The 25,692-nt window shown below is 24.7% G+C and overlaps 3 protein-coding genes across 5 annotated transcripts in view; 1 reads left to right on the top strand and 2 right to left on the bottom strand.

Moving 5' to 3' along the window:
* Positions 1-25,692, bottom strand: part of LOC114129745 (adenylate kinase isoenzyme 1) — a 227,591-nt gene that overhangs the window by 147,749 nt on the left and 54,150 nt on the right. The gene's annotated exons all lie outside the window — the stretch shown is intronic.
* LOC114129736 (reticulon-4-interacting protein 1, mitochondrial-like) lies at positions 4,825-14,240 on the bottom strand. 2 transcript variants are annotated; one of them, XM_050207926.1, is made up of 10 exons: positions 14,207-14,240; positions 12,678-12,757; positions 12,353-12,599; positions 11,587-11,732; positions 11,357-11,515; positions 9,652-9,953; positions 7,639-7,827; positions 7,400-7,565; positions 7,119-7,309; positions 4,825-7,039 (listed from the first exon to the last, which is right to left on the bottom strand). In XM_050207926.1, the coding sequence occupies exons 1-10, from the start codon at positions 14,223-14,225 to the stop codon at positions 6,988-6,990; spliced, it is 1,551 nt and encodes a 516-aa protein (XP_050063883.1). In that variant the 5' UTR covers positions 14,226-14,240; the 3' UTR covers positions 4,825-6,987. The 2 variants fall into 2 exon arrangements, with proteins under 2 accessions (XP_050063883.1, XP_027850357.1); XM_027994556.2 differs by lacking the exon at positions 14,207-14,240 and adding an exon at positions 12,899-13,135.
* The window catches only part of LOC114129703 (uncharacterized), a 380,263-nt gene continuing 375,327 nt past the window's right edge, over positions 20,757-25,692 (top strand). The window contains exon 1 of the mRNA XM_027994507.2: positions 20,757-20,900. Within this exon, the coding sequence (XP_027850308.1) occupies positions 20,792-20,900 (109 nt within the window). The 5' untranslated portion in view covers positions 20,757-20,791. The remainder of the gene's footprint in view (positions 20,901-25,692) is intronic.

Here is a 25,692-nt window from a genome sequence, read left to right on the forward strand (position 1 = left end):
ATATATATATTTATATATAGGATATATATTTTACCTATACCGGCAGTCTACTGCCGGACCGTCGGTGATTAATTCATCAATTCATAAAATAGGTGGGTAGGTAGATATATATATATAAACTATTATATAATATACTCGGGGACGCCACACGTAATCCATATGTACATATTACCTATACATGTATAGCCACAAAATAAGTATCTATATCATCATACGGTATATAATGTGAGTATGAGGATGGTATACTTTACGCGCACAGCACATATAGGTACCTAAATATTGTATGTCACGCAATAAGTAACAACTAATAAATAATATAAATTAAAAGAAAAAAATCCCATTAAAATGTCAATGCTAGGGAAAAAATAACCCTTTTGAATTGACATAACAAAAGGATAAAAGTAGGTACTGTTTTTATGTGACCTCAGGCATAGCAAAGCGTGCTTGGAACGATTTCATGTATCTGGCAAAAGAAAAATTCTGAAAATTAGTTTTAAATAATTTAAAATTCGCAGGCATGACGGAGATGCCTCAGGCACGTAAATATGACGCCTATAGGTACTTATTATGTATTATTATTAGCCTATTCAACCTACCAATTAATTCATAAGATTTAATAATAGGATATAAACATAATAATATAATGAAGGACGTAGGTTATTAGTTATTACTTTGTTTTACGGTAGGAATCGAGTGAGGTTAGGTCATTGAGTAGGTCACCGTAATGGATGAGTTAAATCTGAATGCAACGATAAACCATTATTGCAGTACACAACAAATGATTTTGAGCGAAGACAAATCTGTCAACGTACTTGATAGATTTCTATATTATATTGTGATTTATATTTTATATTTTATTTAAGTAGGTAGATAATATATTTTACTATACCAGAAATACACGATATAATGACATAATAAATTAATTTATAACGAACAATTATATTTGATAATATTGTATATTGTATAAAATGTACTATATAGTTATAATAATGCATGTCAAAAGTTTTAAGTTTACATTGTACACACGAATATTTTTAAATTACAACTAAATAAGTAAATAAAACCGTTATTCTTCGTTTAAATATTTTATTTCCTCTAACTTTGAACTTAAAACTTAAAATATCAATAAAAAAACTTTTTATACCTACTTTATATATTTTAAGATTTGATGACTACTTAACTACCTACTCATTATAAGCCTCGTATTACATTTTCAATCCAAAGCTATACAAATGTAACATTTTATGAAGTGTCAGCTTTAAAACCATTTGTAATCTTTTTAATTTTTAATGCATTTTGTCAACATTTTAATTTCAATTGCTTGTAAAAAAAATTGTGACTTTATTATGTACTTTTAAATTGTTTAAATAACTATTACAATAACTTATAAGAAATCTCGTATTAAATTTTCAAGCTTTTTTACCAAATGAAAAATTAATATAATAATTAAAAAAATATATGAATATTTCGCATGCCTATAATGAACAGCTAAAAACAGTTAAAATATTTTGAAAATGTGATTACATTTTCATTATAAAAACCGGATTCCCATGGAATTGCATCTATTGACTATTGATGGTGTGTTCTAAATTCTATAGAAACAAGCTACAAATCCAAATCAAGAGATGTAGGTAGATTAATTCCAAGAAAGTTTTATTTTGCTCAAAATTGCATGTTTCGAGTTTTTTTTATGAAAATGTACCTAATAATAAATACTTTTTTACAAATATTTCGCTCCATAATTTATACTAGAACATCTATCTACTTTATCATTGCTATATTATATTGTTATTTGAAATAGTGGACTTAAATATCTAATGATATGAATACCTATATATATACACATATAGACCCTATAGTACTACAGTATATTCGCATGCAGCCCTAGGTACTCAACTCGTGTTTTATACAACAATTTTGTAATTGATAGGTACCTACTTGATATTATACAGCTACATAATTTTACAGAAAAAAAACTTCTAAGTGAACATGATAATACATTTTAATTAAATATTGTAGGTAAATCAGTTGATTATTATTTTAATATTATACTTAATAGTTAACGGTTAACGCCAACTAATAAATAATAATACTATAAAAAAATATAAATAACATTAAAAATATAATTTGAAGTACTTATAATGAAAATTTTAATTTTGAACGATTTTGCACATTTTAACATTTTAATTATACATTTTTTAGGTATTACCTACACAAAAATCCGGTCTTTGTTTATCATCTATAGAAAATTTTAGTATAAACTTACTGAAAACTTCAAGTACCTATCTATGGTTATTAGTTATTAAATGACAACCAAATATTAATAATTATTTAAGGGGAAAAAATTATTTTATCGGAGAATTTCCAATGTCGTAAAATTTTAAATTAATACGATCATAAACAATTATAGTGACTTTTTGATAAACTTTTAAATTCTGAACGAAGTGATGAATGTACTGATTTTAAAATTATGTGTGTGTTTATTTTGTATCTGTGTACAGCATAAATTGTCAAAATAATGCTTCAATTTCAAACTTCGAGGTGGTTTTTGATAGCTAAGTGAATATTTGAATACTTGGTGCATTATATAGAGGTCAAAAGTAAAAATTTCCTAGTAGTTTTCAAAAATAACATACATAGTTATAACTCAAAAACGAATCACTGTAAATACTTGAATTTTTTACCAAATGTTAATAAATAAAAAAAAATAAAACTAAAATAATTAAAAGTGTCAATAAAAAAATTTTGGGTGCCTCAAAAACCTGAAAATTTAATACAAGGTTTCTCTAAGTTGTTCTTATTGTAGTTCAAAAAAATAAAAAGCGTTATTCAGAATTTTTCCTTATATAAGCGTTTAAAGTTCAAATTTTTACAAAATGTATCGGAATTTACAAGTAATTTTGTAGTTGAAAATTCATGAAATTTTTTGTATTTATATCTTAGGTGAAAAACAACACTATTTTTTACTTTCAAATAGCTATAAAGAAAACTGGAAGCCTGTTATGAGCGTTTGAATTTTAAATTTTTACGAAATCACGTAACGATAATGATTTATCTTCGAACGATTTTCAATAATTGTTATTATTCAAAAAGTATAAGTCGTAGATACTTGAAAATTTTATCAGTTCATTAGATTGAAATTTTCTTTTCAAAATATTTCGTTATTTTAAGACTATTTGTAGGCATTTGAAATATTCGTTTTTGTTTAGTTTTTTTTGTAAATATCGATAAAATTTTTTTAGGTCTAGTAAAAATACTTGAAAACTTAATACAAAATTCTTCATAAGTTAATCTTATAGTGATTCAAAAATTATAAAATTAATAAAAAATACAATTTTTTTTTTATTAGCATTTGAAGTTCAAATATTGACAAAAATTCGTCAAAATCATAAATATTTGCAAATTATTTTGTAGGTATAATTCATAAAAATGTTTGTATAAGTAGCTCAGAGTTGAAAATGTAATACAAGATTTTTCATGAGTTTGGCTAATAATAATTATAAAAGAACTTACGCATTTTGGTGTATTTGGGTCAATAAAACAATAAAACATAAACCACCTTTTCACCACCGAATTTAAAATATACGTATATCCTAGGCTGACAACTCATATCTGTTCAGAATCATTTTTCGTATACAATGATAATTGATAGTATAAATAGTATAATACCTCTTACCTATCATTGGATTCAAATTTAACACTCCTATACATTATAATAGTGATCCACACGGCATATAATGTACAGCAGAGCGGTACCCACTTGATCACGCTTAGTAGTAATCTAGTATGAAATTGTCAACATTTTGCGATTTTGACAAAATTCTTTAAAATTTAACATCAAATGCCGATAAAAAAAAAGATATTGTGACTATGATTTTCGTTTTTTTTTTTTTTTTTAATTGAGATATGAAATGTTTGTGAGGAATTTTATATTAAATTTTCAAGCCTTTTGACCAAACGAAAAGGTACTAATTTGACTCAATTATATTATAATTTTATTGTACATACCTAATTAAATACACGGTTCGTTGGTCCCTAAACAATATTTAGCGGGAAATTATTTCGCCAAAAAGAGTTTTGATGGAAACAAGAATTGTATCTTTCTGTTTTTGGAGAAAAAAGACTATGGGTACCTACCTAAATCACGGAACCAGGTTTTTAGTAGAAAAGGGTTATGTCCAATATTTTACTCCCAAACCTTATGTGTAAGTAGGTAGTGTTATTATAAATATAAAGTAGAATAAAAACAAATTAAGTAAAAAATTTCAATATATATCTCAAAAAAGCCAAATTACCTATTAATTTATAATCTCTCATTCGTTCATAAGCTGTAGAGTCAATTCCTATTATTTGCCGACGCCTGACGGTCAAAAATTATTTTCATGTGTATCGGTGTATCCATAAACAATTATATTGCCCTATTATATTAACTTGATTTTTTAGTTTTTAGTTGATTGTGTGATCATGGAGAATGAGTTTAAATACATCTAAATTCCACTCTATGAGCTTTTATAAAATACATATGTAACTCAATGAAATTTAAGTATTCCTTCTACAACAAAATGCTAGTTTCTGTTAAATAAATATTTAAAAACATTAGGGTTCATTAACACTATTCCTCTGAATTCATAGACCTTAGATATTTAAAGTTTCTTACTTGGATCTAGTTAAGTCTATTTTAAAGTATTTCTCAATTTTGGAGCCCATATACTAACTTAAAAAATGATTCAATTGAAAGAGTTCAAAATTGTCATACTATTAATATTTGACAACATTATTCAACAACTGTTTATAATAGTAGTACAAATTAAATACATATGCACATTAAAGCTTAAAAAATAATTACAATTTTATTATTGCAAATACAAATCATAATTTTTTTTTTTTTTACATAAAATACCTAAAATAATAAGAAAGGTACATAAGTATTATTTATATAGTTTCTATTGCTAAACCACAACTATGTACTTATATTATATCATAAAAATATTATTAAGTAGGTATTATAGTATTGAACTCACTGATATGTACTATGCTATCACATTATTATCTATCTATACTATTTTGTAAATTAATATTAGTAGGTACATAAAAATGTAAAGCAAAAAAGTATCTTTAAATTAATAGTGTCAATAGAGCGGGGGGAGGGTTTGAGGGTCTACAGCACGTTCATGCTAGTATTATAAATCTATAAGTTATTATTTATTAGACATGTACTTAAAATTTAAATAATAATTATGATAAAGTGTGAAACAATTATTTATAAAATACATTGTCTTGTTCTAATAAATATTAATCAAATAATAGCCCACAACCTACAATGTCCACTACATTTTCACCACTAGAAAACCTTTGAGGCAAGTCCCTTTTAATACTCAATGGAATAGCATAGTTTAATAAAATATTTGATAATTTTCACATTTATATAGTCATTATTACACTTATTTACGTAGTATAGATACAATTGCATTGTTCTTAATAGTTAACAGAGCCTTTAATTTTAAATGTGAATATATGTATGGTAATTATTCAATTGCTAGCATTTAACAGATAAATTATGATATTTTTATGTATAATATAGTCATAAAATTTATATTCTTAAATACCAATAAAATAACTACACATTTTAAGAGGTATATTGACATATAAATAGTTTCTAGCAAAAAAAACCATTTTAAATAGGAATAATAATTTATACAATAATATGAATACCTTGTAAATATTCTTAATTTTCTGTACTTAAAAAACCTTTTTCTTCATAGTATTAATACATAAAATATTAAAGTTATATCTTTTAATAGACAGTAACTTCAGATTTGTGTGAAATAAACGAGGTAAGTGGCGCACTGATCAATTAATTTTTTACTTCCATGATTTATATCATTATTAAAATTATTTATTAAAGCTCAATGCTATTAATGTTTCAGCTACAATGGTAAGTAATATAATAAATTATTTTAAAATACTTATTTCACATATTTAGTTAATTTAAGAGGATGTCATAACAGCATGTGTTATCACAGTCTTACACACATAGTACATAAGGCATAGCAAATGTTGTTCAACAGTTTCAATAGTGTGCTATATATTGACCTATTATAAAATTTAAAGGTAAAATTATGGTATTATTATTTTACATTTTAAAATAATCATAACTCGTATAAAAATAATAATACCAGTAAAAGGATAAGTGGGAATTCAGATAATAATCTTACCTTTAAACTTCATAATAATTAATAATAATAATAATTTTATAATTCACTCTTATATAAAAAATTAACAGCACACTATGAAACCGTTCAACAAAAATTTACTATGCTGTACGTATATGACAAAGACAACACATGCGGGTAAGACATTCTCTTAATAACAGTTTAAATAATTTTAAGGACAAAATAATTAATTACATAATTTAAGTTTAATTTTTTAAATCAGAATTATTGAAATATTTTACTTAATAAGTAAATACTTAATTTGATTACATAATATAAAATACTTAATGATCATTAAAATCATTTTAAATTCTTTTCTACTATGAATAAAGACTAGAAATACTTTAATACCTATACTGTATCTCATATGAGAGTAATTTTGGGTAGCCACCACACTCCTAGATAGATCGGATTAAGTTGACTTTTGTAGTCAAATTTAGTGCCCGATGATCAGTCTTAGCTGTAAAATCACTTTGCAATGTTAATCTTATTAAAACATATGCTAAGTGGTGGTTGAAATAATAAAGTAACACTCTAAAGAATGTGGGTGCTATCCAAGACTATTCTAATGCCAAGACTATTCTAATACGAGTCAGATTATTCAACTAAAAAATAATTTCAATAACAATATTGATTTAAAAAACATAAAAATGTTATGTATCAAAATAATAAAATTGTTTTACTTTTTATTACATAGATACACAATAATAATTAACTTATCAAAAGTTAAACACATTATTTGATGATACTCTGATATACAATCCAAATGGATCTACTAAAATAAAATTCCTGAAGATCTGGGCATCAATGTAGGGCCATTTAAATTACTGGAACAAATTTTAAAAATTAATTTGGTTTAATGGTTATAATTTATTATGTTATAACTTCAAAAATTTTTTTACTTACCTAAATCTCATTACTACTTTACCAATAGTCTGTCTACTTTGTAAATGCTTAAATGCACGTTCTAATTCATGTTCCATAAATGTCTTGTCCAACACTGGCTTAAGAACATAATCATTCGCCATGCTGGCAAGTTCATTTAATATAGTAGAGTTAAATTCATAATGATCCCAACATTTGTTGCCTTTAAACATCTGAAATGTTATTTAACTCATTATATATAATATTTCAATAAATAGGCTTTAAAATATATTTTTAAAGGGTACATTATACTGTATACTCACATAAGCTAACCTTAACCATTGCATATAAAAAAATCCACGAAATAAACCAAATGAATCAGATGGTAAACGGTGTGGTCCAATAGGGATTACCATACCACAAGCACTACATAACTGTTTGCATAGACTATATCTAAGTTCACCAGCTGTATTGAACACATAATCATACCTAAAAGTATGAACAAGTTATAAATTTGATATGATGTAACATCTTAAGAAAAATACAATTCAATTCAACTTACCCACTGGGTGCAGCACTAAGTAACTGGTCAATACTGACAGTTTCAGTTTCATAAGTGGTGGTGGCTCCAAGATATTTCATAAAATAACATACTCGGCTTGGACAAGCAACAGTAACATCTGCCTTTAAATAACAACATAATTGAACAATTATTGAACTTGTTCCTGTATCTCCACAGTACACAATTATCCTGAAAATAATTTTTATTAATAATCCATTTTTTTTCTTTTTAATAATAATTATAGGTTAAACTGTGAATTTAATAACAACCTAGCATTTATTACTCTAAAATTAAAAAAAAAAAACTATATTTTCCCTATTTTAGAACTTCTTACAATGCAATAATAAAAAAAAAAAATACTGCTTATATTTATTACATTTTTTTTTTTCAAGAAGAGTAATTAAAAATATTTATCTTAGCATTAAAATTAAAAATATAAAATACAGTTTTATTGTTGACTCAAAGATTTTGCTAAAATTATTACTAAATTACAAGAGACCTAAACATGTTTTGTTTCACAACAATAATTAGAACTGTAATTCTGATGTTAAACCAGTTTCAAATTAAATGTAATGTTGATACCAAAGATGTCTATTAGAAATTATGTGAGATTTTAAATGACCTTTGGAACTGAGAAAAAAAAAACATTATTGACATTCATTCCTCTTAAATAACTTATATTCTAATGGTACTTTATATTTTGGTTAATCGAAAAATAATTTCTTTAGTATTTATTGACATTTTGGTAATCAGGATAGTTTGTGGATTAACTAGTAAAACTTCAGTTTTTGGTAATTTAACAGAAAGTGTAGCTCTGCAGAGGTGTTTTAATATTGCTTAAATAATTATTTTAATTTTAGTTATATAATTTCTTAAGGGGATTGGTGACGGTGATTTCCTGTCTTTGTCTAACACACGCGCAACATAAGAATTCAGACGTTTTTTTTGTCCAACGTACCGATTGATACGGTAAAGCGATAAGAATTCTGAAAACAGATTTGAATTCGTTGTCAAGTCTACTTGAGAACGGTCAGTCCACATTTTTGATATTATCTGCCAAAATCTTAAAATTATTATATTACAAACGAATAATTAAAAAATTGTCATATTTCAATTATTTAAAAAGTTATATTTTAATATAAAAAATGTGGATTGGCCGTTCTCAAGTAGACTTGACGACGAATTCAAATCTGTTTTCAGAATTCTTATCGCTTTACTGTATCAATCGGTACGTTGGACAAAAAATACGTTTGAATTCTTATGTTGCGCGTGTGTTAGACAAAGACAGGCAATCACCGTCACCAATCCCCTTAATAATATTTAATAAAATATTATACTATTTAAATTTTTACCAAATCTAATCTAACTTTGTTTAATAAGATATGAGAATAAAGTCAAACATTACAGTTAAAAATTGGCTAATTTGGTGTCATATTATGTAGTATGTATAATTAGAAAGGACTTTACTATATTATTATTGTTACTTAGAAATTAAAGTTTACTTAATATTGTTCATTTTTTTTTTTTTTTTTAATCCAATTAAATGAGCATTGAAAATAATATTTATAAGTTGCATAAAAAATCATTTAAAATTTAATAAATTAACAGTGAGATAATGGTTTCTTAAAAACAGTTAAATTACCTATAAAATCAATCCACTTTTTATACAACTGTATATGTATTTCAAAATTATTTCCTATTCCAAAAATGGAGCTCAATTCTAACCTTGGTAAGATATAAACATTTAACATAGATTTTAAGTTATCGCAAAATAATAATATTATATTACTATATGAAACATTTCAAATTAATTTTGGTTAAATGTTATTTGTTAAATATAAAATGTTTTAAATTATATAACAAGCGTAAAAAAAAATATAGTACTATTACTGTATTAGTATAAATTATTATGCATTTAAGCATTATTTTTATTTACTAATATTTTCTGAAAAAAATTTAACAGTTAATTGTATTAACTCTAAATTGATAATTATTTAAAAACTAGCAGGTTACTTTTTATCCATAGCAGTCATTGGATTTAAATTAGCAGTTTGAAATACAGCCAACCATGCCAACGACCCTGAGTATGGAAGTGTTGCTGCTTGTTCATGGGTTAATGTTTGTGGCTTGTGTCCAACATATTTGTCTGACACAACTATAGTTTCACATAATGTACCACAAGGAGACCATGGTGGCAGTGAAACCCAAACTTCATCATTAATGTTAATATCACGTCGCACATCTGATCCTAAATCAATAACAACTCCTGAACAATCTCTGCCCAAAATAATTGGAAATTCTCGGTGCATTGATTTCTATACAAAATACAAAGAAAAAAAATAAAATTAATTTTGTTATCTATTAGTCACATATACTAACTAAGATTTGTAGTACTTATTGCTTTTAAATAAATAAAATATAGAAAATGAAATAATACATGTTTTAACTAATTAATGCTAAGTGATTTAAAGCTAAGATATCTATTAATAATACAATTTTTATTTGAGAGTATTTAGTAGTCATACGGCCTCATTAAACTAATTTTTTTACATAATTTAAATTGCCTTAATTGTTAAAATATATATATGTATATATATACAGGATGATTTTTTTATCATACAACACTCATTATTTCAAAAAGTATAGGTTTTTTTTTAAAATTTTTAGGTACATGATTTTATACAACTGTATAAAATTTAAATTTTGTTCACTCTTATGTTTAATAGTTAAAATACTATCAACATTTGATTTTCAAATGGCAACCTATATTAATAACTTCATAAATTAATAGCCATTTTTTTTTATGAATTTTCACGTTAAAATTTTTAACTTTCGTAGATCCGTCGGCGAGTTATAGCTGCTCAAAGTTGGTTGGTTTTAGAAGGTTTTTAAGTGTTATACATCAATAATAATTAGCACCATCATTTATGGGATTTTTATTTGTAAAATCCAGAAGCTGTAATAGTACCTGATGAATTTGATATCGTCGACCCCATGGTTTAGCGGAGAATGGTGATAATATTTGTACCTGTTACTACCTGCCCCATAGCTTATTATCAATTGTCATATAATTATAATCAATTTTATTAATTTTATTAATTATAATTAATAAACTAGCTAACTAACTATAATTAAACTAGCATTATTAATCATTACTAATTATTTACCGACGATTTATAACACATTTACACTCAATAAACACTTCCCAAAACTACCCAACTTTGAGAAGCTATACCTCATCAACGGATTAACGAACAATGAAAATTTGAATGTGATAATTCATAAAAAAAAAAATAATCATATTAATTTATGAAATTTTGAGTATAGATTGTCATTTGAAAATCAAAAGTTGAGTGGTTTACCTAATAAATATAAGGGTTAAAGTAGGGAAGAGTACTACAATTCTAGAACAGCGTGGATCTTAAATTTTGAAAAATAAACAATTGAAAAAAGTCAATACTTTTTGAAATAATGAGTATTGTTTGATAAAAAAATCACCCTGTATATTATTTTTTAGCAACTTAAAATTGAGTTAAATTTTTCTTGAAAATAATAGGTTTTTTAAAATTAAAATCACCTTCTATTTTACATCTTTTTATAAGTTTGCTCTTGCTGTGCTTTATAAAATAGAGATATCAAAACTTGGTATGATATTACATATTTTATTATATAAACACAGTTGTGAATATGATATACATCAATTAATTTCTTTACTTACACGTAATGTATGCTTAATTAAAAATTTTCTTATAAATGATCCATAACCAGATGCAACTAAAATATCCATTGGATCTATAGCAGCAGCTCTAACCATTATCATTACTTGATTAGATTCCGTGATTTTTGGTGTTACAACATCTTCTAACAATGTTATACTCTAATAATAGACATAGGTATGAATTAATAATAACATTTTAAAAACAATATTAAAGAAAGTCACAAAATTACTTCAGCTCCATTATAACTGGTTGCCGATGCAGCTTTCATATGCGTTACTGTGATAGAAGATGGCTTTATACTTATACCAATCAAAAATCCAACTCCACTGCCGACAAATAAACCAGCAAAACCAATATAGACATGACTTCGATTGACTAAAATAATATATTCAATTGTATGTTTAGTATAAAAGTATGATGAGTATAATCAAAATTAAATTATAAATTTACTTATAGTATAAATTAAAAAAGTATCAATATTTTATTGTTATAAGCAATTTGTTCTAATGGTTTTTTAAATAAATAAAATAAATAATTAAGAAATACATTAGTTAGATTAAACATATTTATTTAAAAATAGTCATAGTTAATTAATTTAAAATTTGCATTTTTCATTTACATCAAAGCTGAATTAATAACTATTATTACTTTAATAATGTTAATTATATTTTTGAAAGCAATACTAAATTATAGACATTTGATTAATTAAATTTGTATAAGGTATGTTAAAATATGTATTATTTAAGAAAATAAAAAATACATTTTTATTTTTATTAATTGATTTTAACTTGTAAATACTATAGATAGTACATGTTTTATAACATTTATTTGTGTTGGCTTGGTTAGTTATTCATATTATAACATAATAAATTTAAATTTGGTTTTAAGAAATATTATTTAAAATTTAGTTTTAAAAACTGTTATATAAAAATTGGTACACCTATTTAAATAATATAATTTAATACTAATATAATAAAATCATAAAATTAACTTACAGCTATTGCCAGTTAAGTAGATTATTTTTGATTGCAGGGCATCAACAACAAAATTCAAGTCGTATTGCTGAAGCGTACACTTAGCTTGTAACCATGCTTCTAAGAATTGTTCCCATCCTACGTGTATACCTTCATGTAAATTTTGTATAGATCTGGAATTCCATGTTTCCAGTACCAATTGGTGCATTTGATCAGACCAACGATCAAATGCAATTGTTCCATTTTCTAAAGCACTTGTTATCAAAACCTGAATACATTAAAAAGACAATTTTGACAGTCAACACATTTAAAAATATGTATATAGGTAAATAAGATATTTATGCACCTTAAATGTTTCAAATCCATTGTATAGGTCGGTTATAGTTTTCCCCATTAGTGTTATCTTTTGGTTGACTATATCATAAACTTAAACATTTATGTTTGGAGAAATTCAATGAAACAACATGAAAAACATACCATATCATTTAGAAAAAAATAATGTTTATTGAGAACACCACTATTTTGACACACCCAAAATGTAAATATAATAGATATTATGTTACTCACCTTGTAAATTTAAAAAAGTAAAAATGAATAGGGCGGCTATTATATGTTATCATGACCAAATAAATAGGTCCATTTAAAAGAATTGTATAATATGCTGCTTTGTCTTTCGTTTTTAAGATTTAAAATAAATAAACTATATTATTATGTACAACATAGATGATAACATTTTACGATTTGCGAGTATTGAGTATTATAATAAGTTTTTATTCTATTAAATAATAACTAAATTCTTGACATGAATTATTGTTATCAAGTGGATTGCAATAAAGTGATTAGCGTTATCAGAGTAAAAAAGTAAAGATAAATCATATTGGCCTTTTTTTTTTTTAGATTCGATTATTTTACTTATATTCATATTTTATACTAATAACAATATTTTAGGACCGTTTAAGGGCATTTATGTAATTAATACAATATGGTTATATGAATTTTATAATAAGAACTTTTAACCATTGCGGCATTAATAAATTAATTAATTTTCTCCTGAAATTCTCACAGCTGATAAAATAAGTGTCTTTTCATGGAGGTGCTGAAAGCAAACGGTAAACTAAAAATCGTTTTAGCTATAATTTTACATCGAAACCGTATTTATCAAGTACATTGGTATACGAATATGATATATTAAACAACACTGTAGTTTTATACATTTTTAGTGTTTAATAAAATGTTTACTCCTACCACTAACCGAATTTTGAACGGTTCAGTGTTACTGTACCTCCTCATAATACATTTTTAATACAATTAAACTTTTTTCGAATCGTTTTGACGATGAATAAACGTCATAAGTATTGTGTCATATCAGTCAGCTAACCATTTGCTTTCGTTACCATCGTAAAAACTCTCTTTATATTGCAGTAGGTATGTTAAATGTTCTTTCTACGATATAACTTCTAGCCATGCATAAGTAGGTTATGTTAAGTTAAGCCTTAATCTGTACATAATACCTATACTGATGGCTATACTTAATACCTAATCAAAACGTGCAAATCTTTTTAGTAATTACCTACAACAATTGTTCATGTTTTGTGACTTGTAGGTTTTAAATATACAGGGTCGGTAGAATACGTAGGTATTAACATTATTATTATGACTGTAACTACCTAGTTGGTTGGTAATACATTTTATTGGGCTTGGATTTATATAATATACACATTACACTGAAATACTATGAAATACATATATGTGACCAAATATACTCGTAAAAATCATATTTTAAAGTAAAATGTTAAACCATTTGGTAATTTTAACGTGACTACATAACTAGATACTTATTATTAATAAATTCCAAAAATAAATTATGGCACTTACTAGCATATTTCATGTCCATTATAAATTAGTTAGAATCCACAGAGTTAAATTATTGAACTCAATCGATTGAAAATGTGAAACTATCCTTATCTATACTTACTTACTTATTAATTCATTTGTGTTTTTATGATAACGTCTTAAAGGTTTGAAATCCGAGAATACTTTATAATTTGATTTATTTTCACAGATATATAATACACATTTTAAATGTATATATATTATATCTGTGGTTATTTTATTCACCCATTGATAAAAAAAACTATAACTATAACTTAATACACAGCATGAATAAAAAGAACAATTATTATTTTTATTATTTTTATCCGTGATACACAAACGCAAGTCTGTAGTTTAGTATCATTTTTCTTTTTTTTACCAGTAAAAATATAAGTATCCATGGATCTAATACTCTTTTAACTAAAGTATATATATTGTATGAAATAAATACACCTTGATTTTTACTCCATCTTATAAACTCTTAGGTACTGTTTACGAGTATTTGGCTACGTTAACTCGAGTGAACCACAGTGCTTTTACTGTTCATACTTTTATATAGATTCTACATTAACATTTTTAACACGGAAAACGGTCATTTCATATAGATATTTTCGTAAAGTTTTGATTAGGTATTTAATTTTGACAACTATATATGTTATTATAAAAAAAATTATGAAAAACCTCATATTATATTAAATTCAATCTTTTTTACTCATAAAAAAAAAATGTTATCACATTAATTAAAAAAAATAAAAATAAAAACATTGAAACTAAAAATTTCTATTATTTCACAAATCAGTTTAAGTATTTTGAAATGTATATAATTTTTAGAAATGCTAATATAATTAGGTATTAGGGGAGAAATTGAAGTATTTTCGTATTTATGAATTACAGCGAAAAGCTAAATTGATTTTTTGAAATCTTGTTTCGCGTAAAAATTCCAGTTTAATATTTTCTAAAGATTTTGAAAAATACTGGGAAATGTAATGTATTAACTTCCCAAAAGTACCAATTAGAACTAATTTATTACCAGAATCACCTTTTAGTAGAAGAAATCAATTGCTTCTATCAGAATCAGTAATTAATTCGTTAGAATAATTAGTATAGACAAGTCGCGGACCATAATATATAGTAAAGTACCTAACTGATAGTGTTTTCTTAAAAATGTGTGCAGTTACCTATATAAAATATAAATGATCATTAGATTCCTGAGTAATTTTTCACTAAATCTATTTGATATCTACTATTAAAATATGGTGTTAAAATTAATTTTGTAATACTAATAACTATTTTATTTTATAAAATTGTTGTTTTTTTTTTCATAATAATTATTACATTCAATTTACAAAAAATTGAATTCGTCTATTTTATTATCTAGATTCTAGATTCTAAACTATAAGTATAACGTTATTATATTTATCTCTATCCCAATGCAATTTATATGATTTATATATGTTTATAATATTATGTCTTTTGATACGATTGACATAATTCAAAAATTATTTTTTCATTAGTTGATTTTATTTTTGGTGGTGGCAGATATGTTGTATATTATATGTAAGATAGGTACTCATAACTTGCATTAATATTGAAATACCTACCGGAAGAAAATAAGTGTGCAAACACATACAATGTTTTTCTTAAATTATTAGTTTGATAAAGATAGAAAATAAATATACACATTTTAATTTATTCTAAACCTACGGCCTACCAATTATTTTACACAGTTAACGATAAAAAAATAAAATTTTAGATTCTGAACGAAGTGATGATTGGTATTGATTTTACAGTGATATGTGTGTTTTTGTTGTGTCTATGTACATTATAACTTGTCGACTTCATGTTTCAATTTAAAACTTCAGGGGTGGTTTCCGATGGCAAAGTGAATATCCTTAGTACATTATAGAGATTAATAATAAGAATTTTTTATAGGTACCTAGTTTTCAAAAAAACTGAGAAAAACTACAAAAAAGTGACGGAAAACAGAAATTTTTACGTAAAACCAATTTTCGATAAAATCGATTTTTTTATATAGTTCTAACTTAAAAACTAATCACTGTAAATACTGAAATGTTTACCAAATTTTTATATCAACGTTGTCTATACATGGTTTAATTTTCAAAATATTCTGCCGTTTTTGAGCTAATTATAAACAACTGAAATTATCCTAATTATTTTTTGAAATGTCGATAAAAAAATGTTGAGTGCCCAAAAAAATTGAAAATTGAATAAAAGGTTTCTTATAAGCTGTTTTTATTGCTGTTAAAAAAAAAAAAAATCAAAATACGTTAATCTCAATTTTTTTTTATAAAGTTTAAATTTTATAAAATAATATGTCAAGATTGTGAAAATGTGCAAGTTAGAGAAAACTTAAAGCGTCATCATAGGAAAAAAAATGTTATGAATTTTAAATTTTTACGAAATCATGTTACAATAACGATTAATCCTTAAACGATTTTCAATATTTGTTATTATTCAAAAAGTATAAGTCGTAGGTAGGTACTTAAAAATGTCTACAGTTATTTATATTGTCATTTTGTTTACAACATTTAATCTTTAAAATATTTTGCTTAAATTTTGTATATTATGTAGGTAGCTAAGAGTTTAAAATTTAGAATACAAGATTTTCATAAGTTTGGCTTATATAGAATAATTATATAAGATGATGAGCGCAGGTCAATTAAAAAAAAAAATACCTATTTTAAGTTTACATTTTATGTAACCTGTAACTTGAAACATACACCACCACGCCAGTTGTTAAAATTGGCATTTTCTGTACAAGATTTTATTTTGGGGCATTCAGGTCAGTAAAACATAAACTATCTTTTTCACCACCAATGGAAAATATATGTCTTAGCCCCTAGGGCCTACGGCCCTACGCTGACAAATCATCACCATTCAGAATCGTTTTTCGTATAGTATGTAACTATTGTTGTATTAGGATTTAACGAACTTCAATAATTATTAAGCAATAATAAAACAAAACATTTAAATAGGTTAAGATAACAATAAATTGTGAAATATGGTGTTGATAAACTTTTATATTTTAGCTAACATAAGTAATCTAGTAATCAAAACATGGTAGTAAGAAATGTAAATAAAAATTGTTATTAATCGGGTTAAAATAATAATTATGTAAGCTAAGCTGCATGAATTGTAAATTTAGTATATAAGAGATATGGTTAAGGCAGCAAAGGGGTCAGTGGTGGACGGTGGTGATCGTGTGACTCGATCACCACTGGACGTCGTGTTTAAATAAAGTACTTTGCGTTATTTTGTGTTTAACTTTATTTTGGTATACGTCCGAGTAATCGGCGTATACGACACTATTGAATTAAAATTTTAACACACCCATATTATAGTGACCTACCTACTTAATGTTTAAGGTCCACTCGATATTTATTGTACAGCAGAGTGTTACCTACTTGACCACAGAGCCTGATTTACCAAATATTTGGCCCAAGACAAAATAAAAAATTGAATTTTTATTTCAACAAAATAATATATTAGTGTATAATATTATATAGTTAGTGATAGCCACCGGTGGGCTTCTTGGCCACGTGGGCCTAGGACAAATGTCTATTTTGACCGTGCGTAAATATGGCCCTGCTTGACCACCCTTTTTTTTAGTTCTTATACATAGTTAGCTATTATAAGTACAGAACGGTCTTCGCGCAACTACCTGTTTGAAAGACTAATTTAAATAATTTTAATAATAATATTAATATAATTAATAATTATGATTATAAAAAAATATACAATCGGACTACGATGTTTTGAACATGTTTCACTAAAGTAAAATGTTGTGCACGTTTATCGAAATTAATGTAGGTAATAATATTATTACCGTAAATGTAGCGTGGTGCAAATATAATACATTGGTTTCAGTTTCTGCGGGGAAATTTTATTTTCATTTCCAACCCAGTAATATAAATACGATTTCTTAGTAATTCCTGTCTATTTTTTTGTCTACAAAAATTAAAATTTATATTCAATTATTTGAATGGCAATTTAATATAACAATATTCTCATAATTCATTTAAAACTTACTGCTAAACGGTGTAGGTTTTATTGGTTATAAGTGTACAACGTTTATAAAGTTATAGTTTATTTTGTCATACGTACAATTTAGCTAATTTAAGTTTGATAATGTTCAGACTTCTAGGAAGGAGAATTAAGTAATGGAAAAATAAATGTATATATTTATATAATAGTCATGATAATATTTCATATGATACTCTATAGTCTATATACATGTATAATATAGATTATAAAATGTCTGGTGTATTATATTAATTATTATATACCTACAATTTTTATTTACAATGTAAAGATTTCAGAACTTAGTGATACACTTTATATAACTGTTACTCTCTTTGCAGTATGATACAACATTTCTATACACAGAACATAATGTCGAGTACAATGGAAAAAATATTTTTCTTAGCATTTTAATCGTGCGTGTAAAAATAAAATTTCTGGGATTAAAACGATTGCTAATTGAACGCAAGGATTGTTTATCTTACCAGTAATCAGTATAGCTATTCTAAGAAAACGAATTACGAAATATAAAGTACCTACCTAATACCTATTAATTATTACTTATAACTTATTCATTTCTTACCATTGATTATTATAATTATATTTATATTTTATATACCTGTTGGCTATTAAGTATTGGTTATTGTTGAAAACAATTTTTTTTTGTAAATTTCAAATTGATCTGTTTACGTTACGGTTATTATTTTCATATAAATTATCGAATTTATTTTTTTCAATTTTAAGATAAATGTTGAATGGTATTAGGTAGGTAACTAACATTTTCAATTTTTATATAGTTTTTGATTTTTTAAAAGATTTTTTACGATATTTATGGATATTTGAAATTGATTTCAATCCCTGACTTAATGTTTCAGTATTTCGCGTTATACTCACTTTTTAGCGAAATAACATCATTCGATATATTCGTGGAATAAAAAATTGATGGTGGTTATATACTTATATGTATATGTTAAAACTGAAAATCACATTTACTAGGATTAAAACTGAGCTCGAAAGATTTTACAGATGTGCAAACATTTTCCTACAACAAATTCACACAAGTATTATATCCAATATCTCTACTTACACGTATGGTACTATGTGTATGAAATACTATGAATACATAGTAATATATTATATTATTATGTTATGCCCAATTCTTGAAATCAGCAAAGTTATTGCCAAATATGCACGACAACTTGGCTACCAATTTTCATGGAATCAGCAAAATTTGATTGCTGGTTTCATAAATTAGATAGTTAGATTTTTTTTTTTTTTTTGCTGAAGGCATAAATTCGGTAACACATGATATGGACGCTTTAGTTCTTTACATGATAGCACAGCACATAGTAAAATATTTTATAAAAAAAAGGGAAAAGTAAGTAGCTGCTGTATTTTATAGCAGGTACAAAATGACTTTAATTAGAATTTTGCATTTTATATTATGTACTTATTGCACTTATATTAAATTGGAACGTGTCTAAAAAATCTATGGTATAAGTACCAATACTATTGATTTACTACACTATACAATAGTACAATATGCAATCTACCAACAAATGATATCTTTAAAGGCAAATGTCGATTACTTGTACATAGATTTGGGAGACAACTCAATAATGGTTAGGTACGTCACTGTAGAGTAGGTTTGCCATTTATTCAACATTACAAACTGATACTACTGGCTTTTATTATTATTTTTATTTTTAAATTTTTTTATATGTAAAATAAATGTATAATTATAAATTCATTTACGTAAATCATTTAACCACTTATTGATATACGTAAATGGTACGACGTATCTAGTGTGTCACAAGATACATGACTGGCAATTGTTAATAGTTTAATAATATGTATGTATATAAATATTATAAACATAATATAAATATAATAAACCCTAATGAATAAAAATGTGCCAATGAGCCAATGCTCACAGTTAGATTATTACATCGAAAGTAATAAATATTTGTTTTCTATACTTATTTATTTTTAGATAAACACAAATAGTACGTCGGGAATAATTCTTAGAAACTAGTATTTTTTCACTCTTCGACCGGGAATTGAAAGATATCGAAACTGTGTATTGAAAACTGATAGTGTTTTGACAAAATCGGGTAAACTTAACCTACTGTAGAGAGATGTCGATAGTGCCAATGTTTACGACGTAAGTTAGTTCTTTTTTTTTAACATCCATAATAATAGGTATACGAAATAATATTTATGGTATTTACGTTACCTATATACACAGTATTATATTATGATATATTTGGTCTGTCGATTAAAACAACGTGAAGAAAATATCGTGTTCTAAATCATGTGTGCGTGTGAATTTGATTATAAAGGCATTAAACAATGAGTGGATGAATCTGAAAAATAATTCCATTTCCGGACAAAGGCTTTCGGCTGATATTGTTGTACGTATTATAATATTATTATATATTATTATTATTATTGCGAGTCGGCGGCGGCGACGGCAGCGTCGGGCCTAACAGCACGCGTGCTCTGCCGGTAGTATCGTTTGCGCCGCCAATCGGCACACTACCGCGGATGCATCGTCAGTTACCGTCAGCCGGTCGTACAGTCGCGAGCATTGCGTGCGGCGCCATGTGGTCCAATCTATGGGTTGTCGTCATTTATCTCGTCATCGTCGTCACAGGTACGTTACTGATTTAATTTAAAATAATGATAATAATTATTGATTGCACGGTCTATGATTTTATACCCGAGACCATTCTCTTAGTCCAACATTTCGGGTTTTAAGTGGAATATGGTTCACGAGTCTACTTAATTTCGCCGAACGTCCAAAAGACGTGTACTTATACCTGTTAGGTATACACATTATATTATGCATATTAATTGTTTGTCACACTTTTACGTTTGATACGTTGAATGATTAGTTTTTTTTCTTTTACGATTTTCATACAATATTGTTTTATTTTTATTCAAATTCGTTTATCTACTAATTTCAAGTTTTAATAACAATAGTTGTTAGGAAAAAGTAATTTACAATCCGTTTAATATACACAGATTTAAATTTAAAATAATATATTTTATTTTATTTAATAATTAAAATAATATAGGTAGGTAGGTAAAGTAATCATTATTTCTTTTAAATTGTATTTATTGTTTGAAGCTAAGGTACATCATTGTACAATATTTTTAATTTTTTTATGAAAAATATAATGTTTTGACTAGGTATATATATTTGTTTGCTATAAGTACTTAATCATTGTTAGTTTCAACTATATAATTGACTTACTGATCAATTGACCAGTGTTTAAAATGTAATATTATAAAATGATAAATTCTTTATTAAGTCTTACTTAGAACTTAGGTCTTTATACAGATGACAAATTTATCGTTTTAATACTAATTATCAAAACCATGGTTAACTGCAGTTGTTTGAAAAATATTTTTTAGATTTTGAAAAATTATTGGAAGTTAAAAAAGTTTTTTCTTAACCATAATTTATTCAAAGTGTCTACTTCTATGACTACTTTAATTTATATAAGTTAAATTAATATGTAAAACTGAAATTAAAGACGCGAATATTCAAGATAATTGTATATTCGATTGGGATATTTATAGGGTTTATCAATACATTAAATGGTATACGAAACAGTAAGTATATGTTCCAAATTAATATTACTTATATTAAAATTAAAATATTTACAATTTTCGGTAAATTTAAAGAACACTTTAAGAGTTTCAACAGTAGATAAATCTAATAATTGGAAATCGGACCTTATTAATAGTTTAAACACTCCATTTTATCATCAATTTTCTTAAATATTAGCAGATAACTTATTGTAAGGTGAAAAATATAATGTCTGTGCCAAACTGTCTTTTCGGTCTTGACGTCTTATTTTTTAAGTGTATCGAGAATTATACAGAGAATTGTAAGTTTTTAACAAACAAACAATAAACAAAGATTATGCTAATTTCAATAATTAAGATTAATATTATATTTTACTGCTGCGTCAAAGAGCTTGCATAATTTATATTGTAAAATTACTAAAAATACACGTTTAAATATTCACGCCTACAGGTTTCAAATCAGAATATAATTTTATTTATAATACAAATAAAATCAAAACAATAGATGATTTAAAATTTTTTTTTTTGAATAACTACAATGTGTACAATATAATTAAATGTAAAACATGAATTAAACCACAGTATAGTTTAAATTAATTAGTAATTGGAAAAACATTACAATTTTAATTTTGAAAAATTTGCAAAAATACCAAAAATTAAATTATTTACTAGTTTTATATTTAATTATTTTTTAAATTGTATGTAGTGTTGTACAAGATTTATTTTTATTTCTAGAATAAATATACTTTTTTTTTAACAAAATTCATAAAATTACAATTATAAAATAAATTAAAAATAAAGCGTTAAATATATTTTAAATTTTGGCCCAGATTATTTAAAATACACGAAATATATTATTCCATGAAAATTAAAATCAAAATATATAAAATTAATTTAGTCTCTTTTGTTTAAACTTGTAATTAGACTAGTTAAAATGTTTTACAATGTATACTTCGACAAACAGTAAAAGTTGTAAAAAAAAAAAAAATACTTAAATTCGACCAAATATCCTAGTATGGAACTAAAATGTTATTCAAAACATTTTGAAAAATTGCTTAGCTGAAACAATTTTGCCTAACAATTTTTAAATTGAATTTCATTAATACACGGTAATTAATTAACAACGAAAATCTGATGCTCTATATTTTATTATTTATCTAAAATATACGTTTTTAAATAATTATTTATTTTATGTGTGAGTATACAATTATATTTATTTTAGTAAATTTCATTATCAACTTGAATTTATATTGTTTCTAATAAATAAATTACAAATAACTTAAAAAAAAAAACACCATATCGTATAGTATTATATGCCTATCTATATTTTACATAATTGTCTGCTATTCGTCTATATATAATATATTTAAATAATTAGTTGGGGTTCAAGATGTTTAAAAATATTAAGAAAATAAAATATAAATAAATGACCATTTGCTTCTATAATTTATCAAGTCGGTATGTATTGTAAAATCATACATCATTGAAAATTCTACTTTGAAACTTTAATATATCGGAAAGGGGTTGAGCATAAGCATCAGGATTAAAAGCACAAACCAGCACGTTAAAAACTTTAACCAACGTGAAAATCATCGTAGCCAAATAAAAAATTTTAATGGATTTTAGTTCACTTTAATAACATCGTGCTCATATATTTTCGAAATGTATTAAACATAAAGATTAATTCACCAGGCTGAATGTTATACTTTCATAAGCTTTAATTTCATGTGACTCGTGATGATACAAAGAACCGTATTTTTTATGTTAATTATTGTTAAGCAAATGATTTTGTTAACAATTGTAATAGGTACATATAAATCGAAACATAACTCAATAGTTTACCATCACAGATAAGCATTTAAAAAGAAATGTTTCTCATTAAAATTCTTATTTTATCTGTAACTTAATCTGAATAGCTTTAATGACTATTTTGTTTTGTTTAATTCAGATTATAATATTGGGTTATTACATAAAAATTTGATCAAGTGTTATGGCTAAAATTGATAAACATAAAAAAAAAATATTTTAAATTTATAATATTGCATTTAGTAGGTAACAATATTTGATATTTCTGATGATCGTGACTTGAACATTTCATATAACAAATCTAAGTAAAATTTTACTCATTTAATTGCAGATGTACATAGAATTTGTCTTATTTAGATTTAAAATTTGAAGTAGATATATTTTTTTTATCATGTGTAATTGTTCGTATAAAATGTTTGGTTGCGTTTACATGTATATATCATACAAGGAAAACAAAGACAATTACATTTGGAATGTAGTAAATGAAATAGTTTATCATGTGTCTAATGTTGGCAAAAGTCCAAGTTGTACAAACATTAAACAACAGTTTCTTAAGACCTTCACATAAATAAATAAAAAAGCATTATAAAATAAAGTTTATTAACATTATATTTCAACAAAATAAATTATTAAAATCCAACTAGGTAATTAAAATATAAGAACACAATATATACCTAATAGATAACTACTGAAATATTTTTTTAAAGTATAAATTGATATATGATTTTTATTTTAAGTAAGTAATTAGTACCTATAAATATATTATATTCCAACTACCCTGTATGCTTTTTATAAAAAACTAGCTTTTAATTTCATGATTTTGATTCATTGTGGAGTGAGGAGGAATTAGGTTTATAGTTATGTATTTTTAAATATTTAATATTGTTTTTTGTTATTTGTTTTACATACATTATGTTTCTTAGGAAGTACTTTAAAAAATTAACATAGGTACATCGTCGAATTTTAATTGGTATTTGAAATGTTATTGTCGTTATAAAATCTTTATACAAAATTACCAAAATTATCCAATTACATGTCGTTGTTTATTAACAAGGTTTTCAACAAATGTTTTATTATTTTTTTTAAATTATAAATATAAAAATAATGACTATTAAATTGTTAAATTATTAATCATTAAGTTAATATTCTAAATTTATACCACAATAAGCGCCTTATTTTTATTTTTGATACATATTTTAAATGATTTTTTTTTTATTAATTATATGATAATAATGTATGTTTTTGAAGTTTATAATAGTTTAATAAAAGGTAGAATATAATTGCATTCCAGAAGTATAACTGACATTTTTGAAATAAGGTATTTATCTCTGTTATTTTTTTCTGTCTGTGGTCGACTGAGAATTTTTTGGAGTTTTCAGAACAAATTTATTTTTATTAATATATGTAAATATAAATTCAAGATGTGATCGTTACATAAAAAATATATGAAAAATGACTTTTTGCAAATTACTTATATTACGTAGTTTTTATATTTCGTCTTTAATTTATTATACAATATTTATTCAAAATATTGCATATAGTTTGCAATATTGTAAAATTAAAAAGGTAGACAAGTGGGTGATGCTCTGTTGTACATTTGGTGTCGATTTATTGCGACACTATTATTATGGGTGTGTTAAATTAAAATTCAATGATGTATTATTGTATACGAAAAACAATTCTAAACGGAGATGGTCTGTCAGTCTATACCACAAACTATATTTCATGATATGTTTTTTGATATATATAGTTATAAAAGTCATTTATTTTACTTTTAATTTTACGACAGGTCGATATAACTTTTTCCTAAAATATTGCATTTATTATATTATTAGCATTATGGAATTCATATATATTTTTATCATATTATATTAACTTATATAACTCAAAATTTAATACTTAATATCTATCTAAAAATACCGTTAAAAAGTAAAAATAGATTCATATTTAAATAATAATAATTAATATTATATTATTTAACATTATCTGTAAATATTAAAAATAGATAATATCTTAAAATAAATCAAAAATATCATTTCATGTAA

This window comes from Aphis gossypii, chromosome X (assembly GCF_020184175.1).
Source record: "Aphis gossypii isolate Hap1 chromosome X, ASM2018417v2, whole genome shotgun sequence".
NCBI lineage: Eukaryota > Metazoa > Arthropoda > Insecta > Hemiptera > Aphididae > Aphis > Aphis gossypii.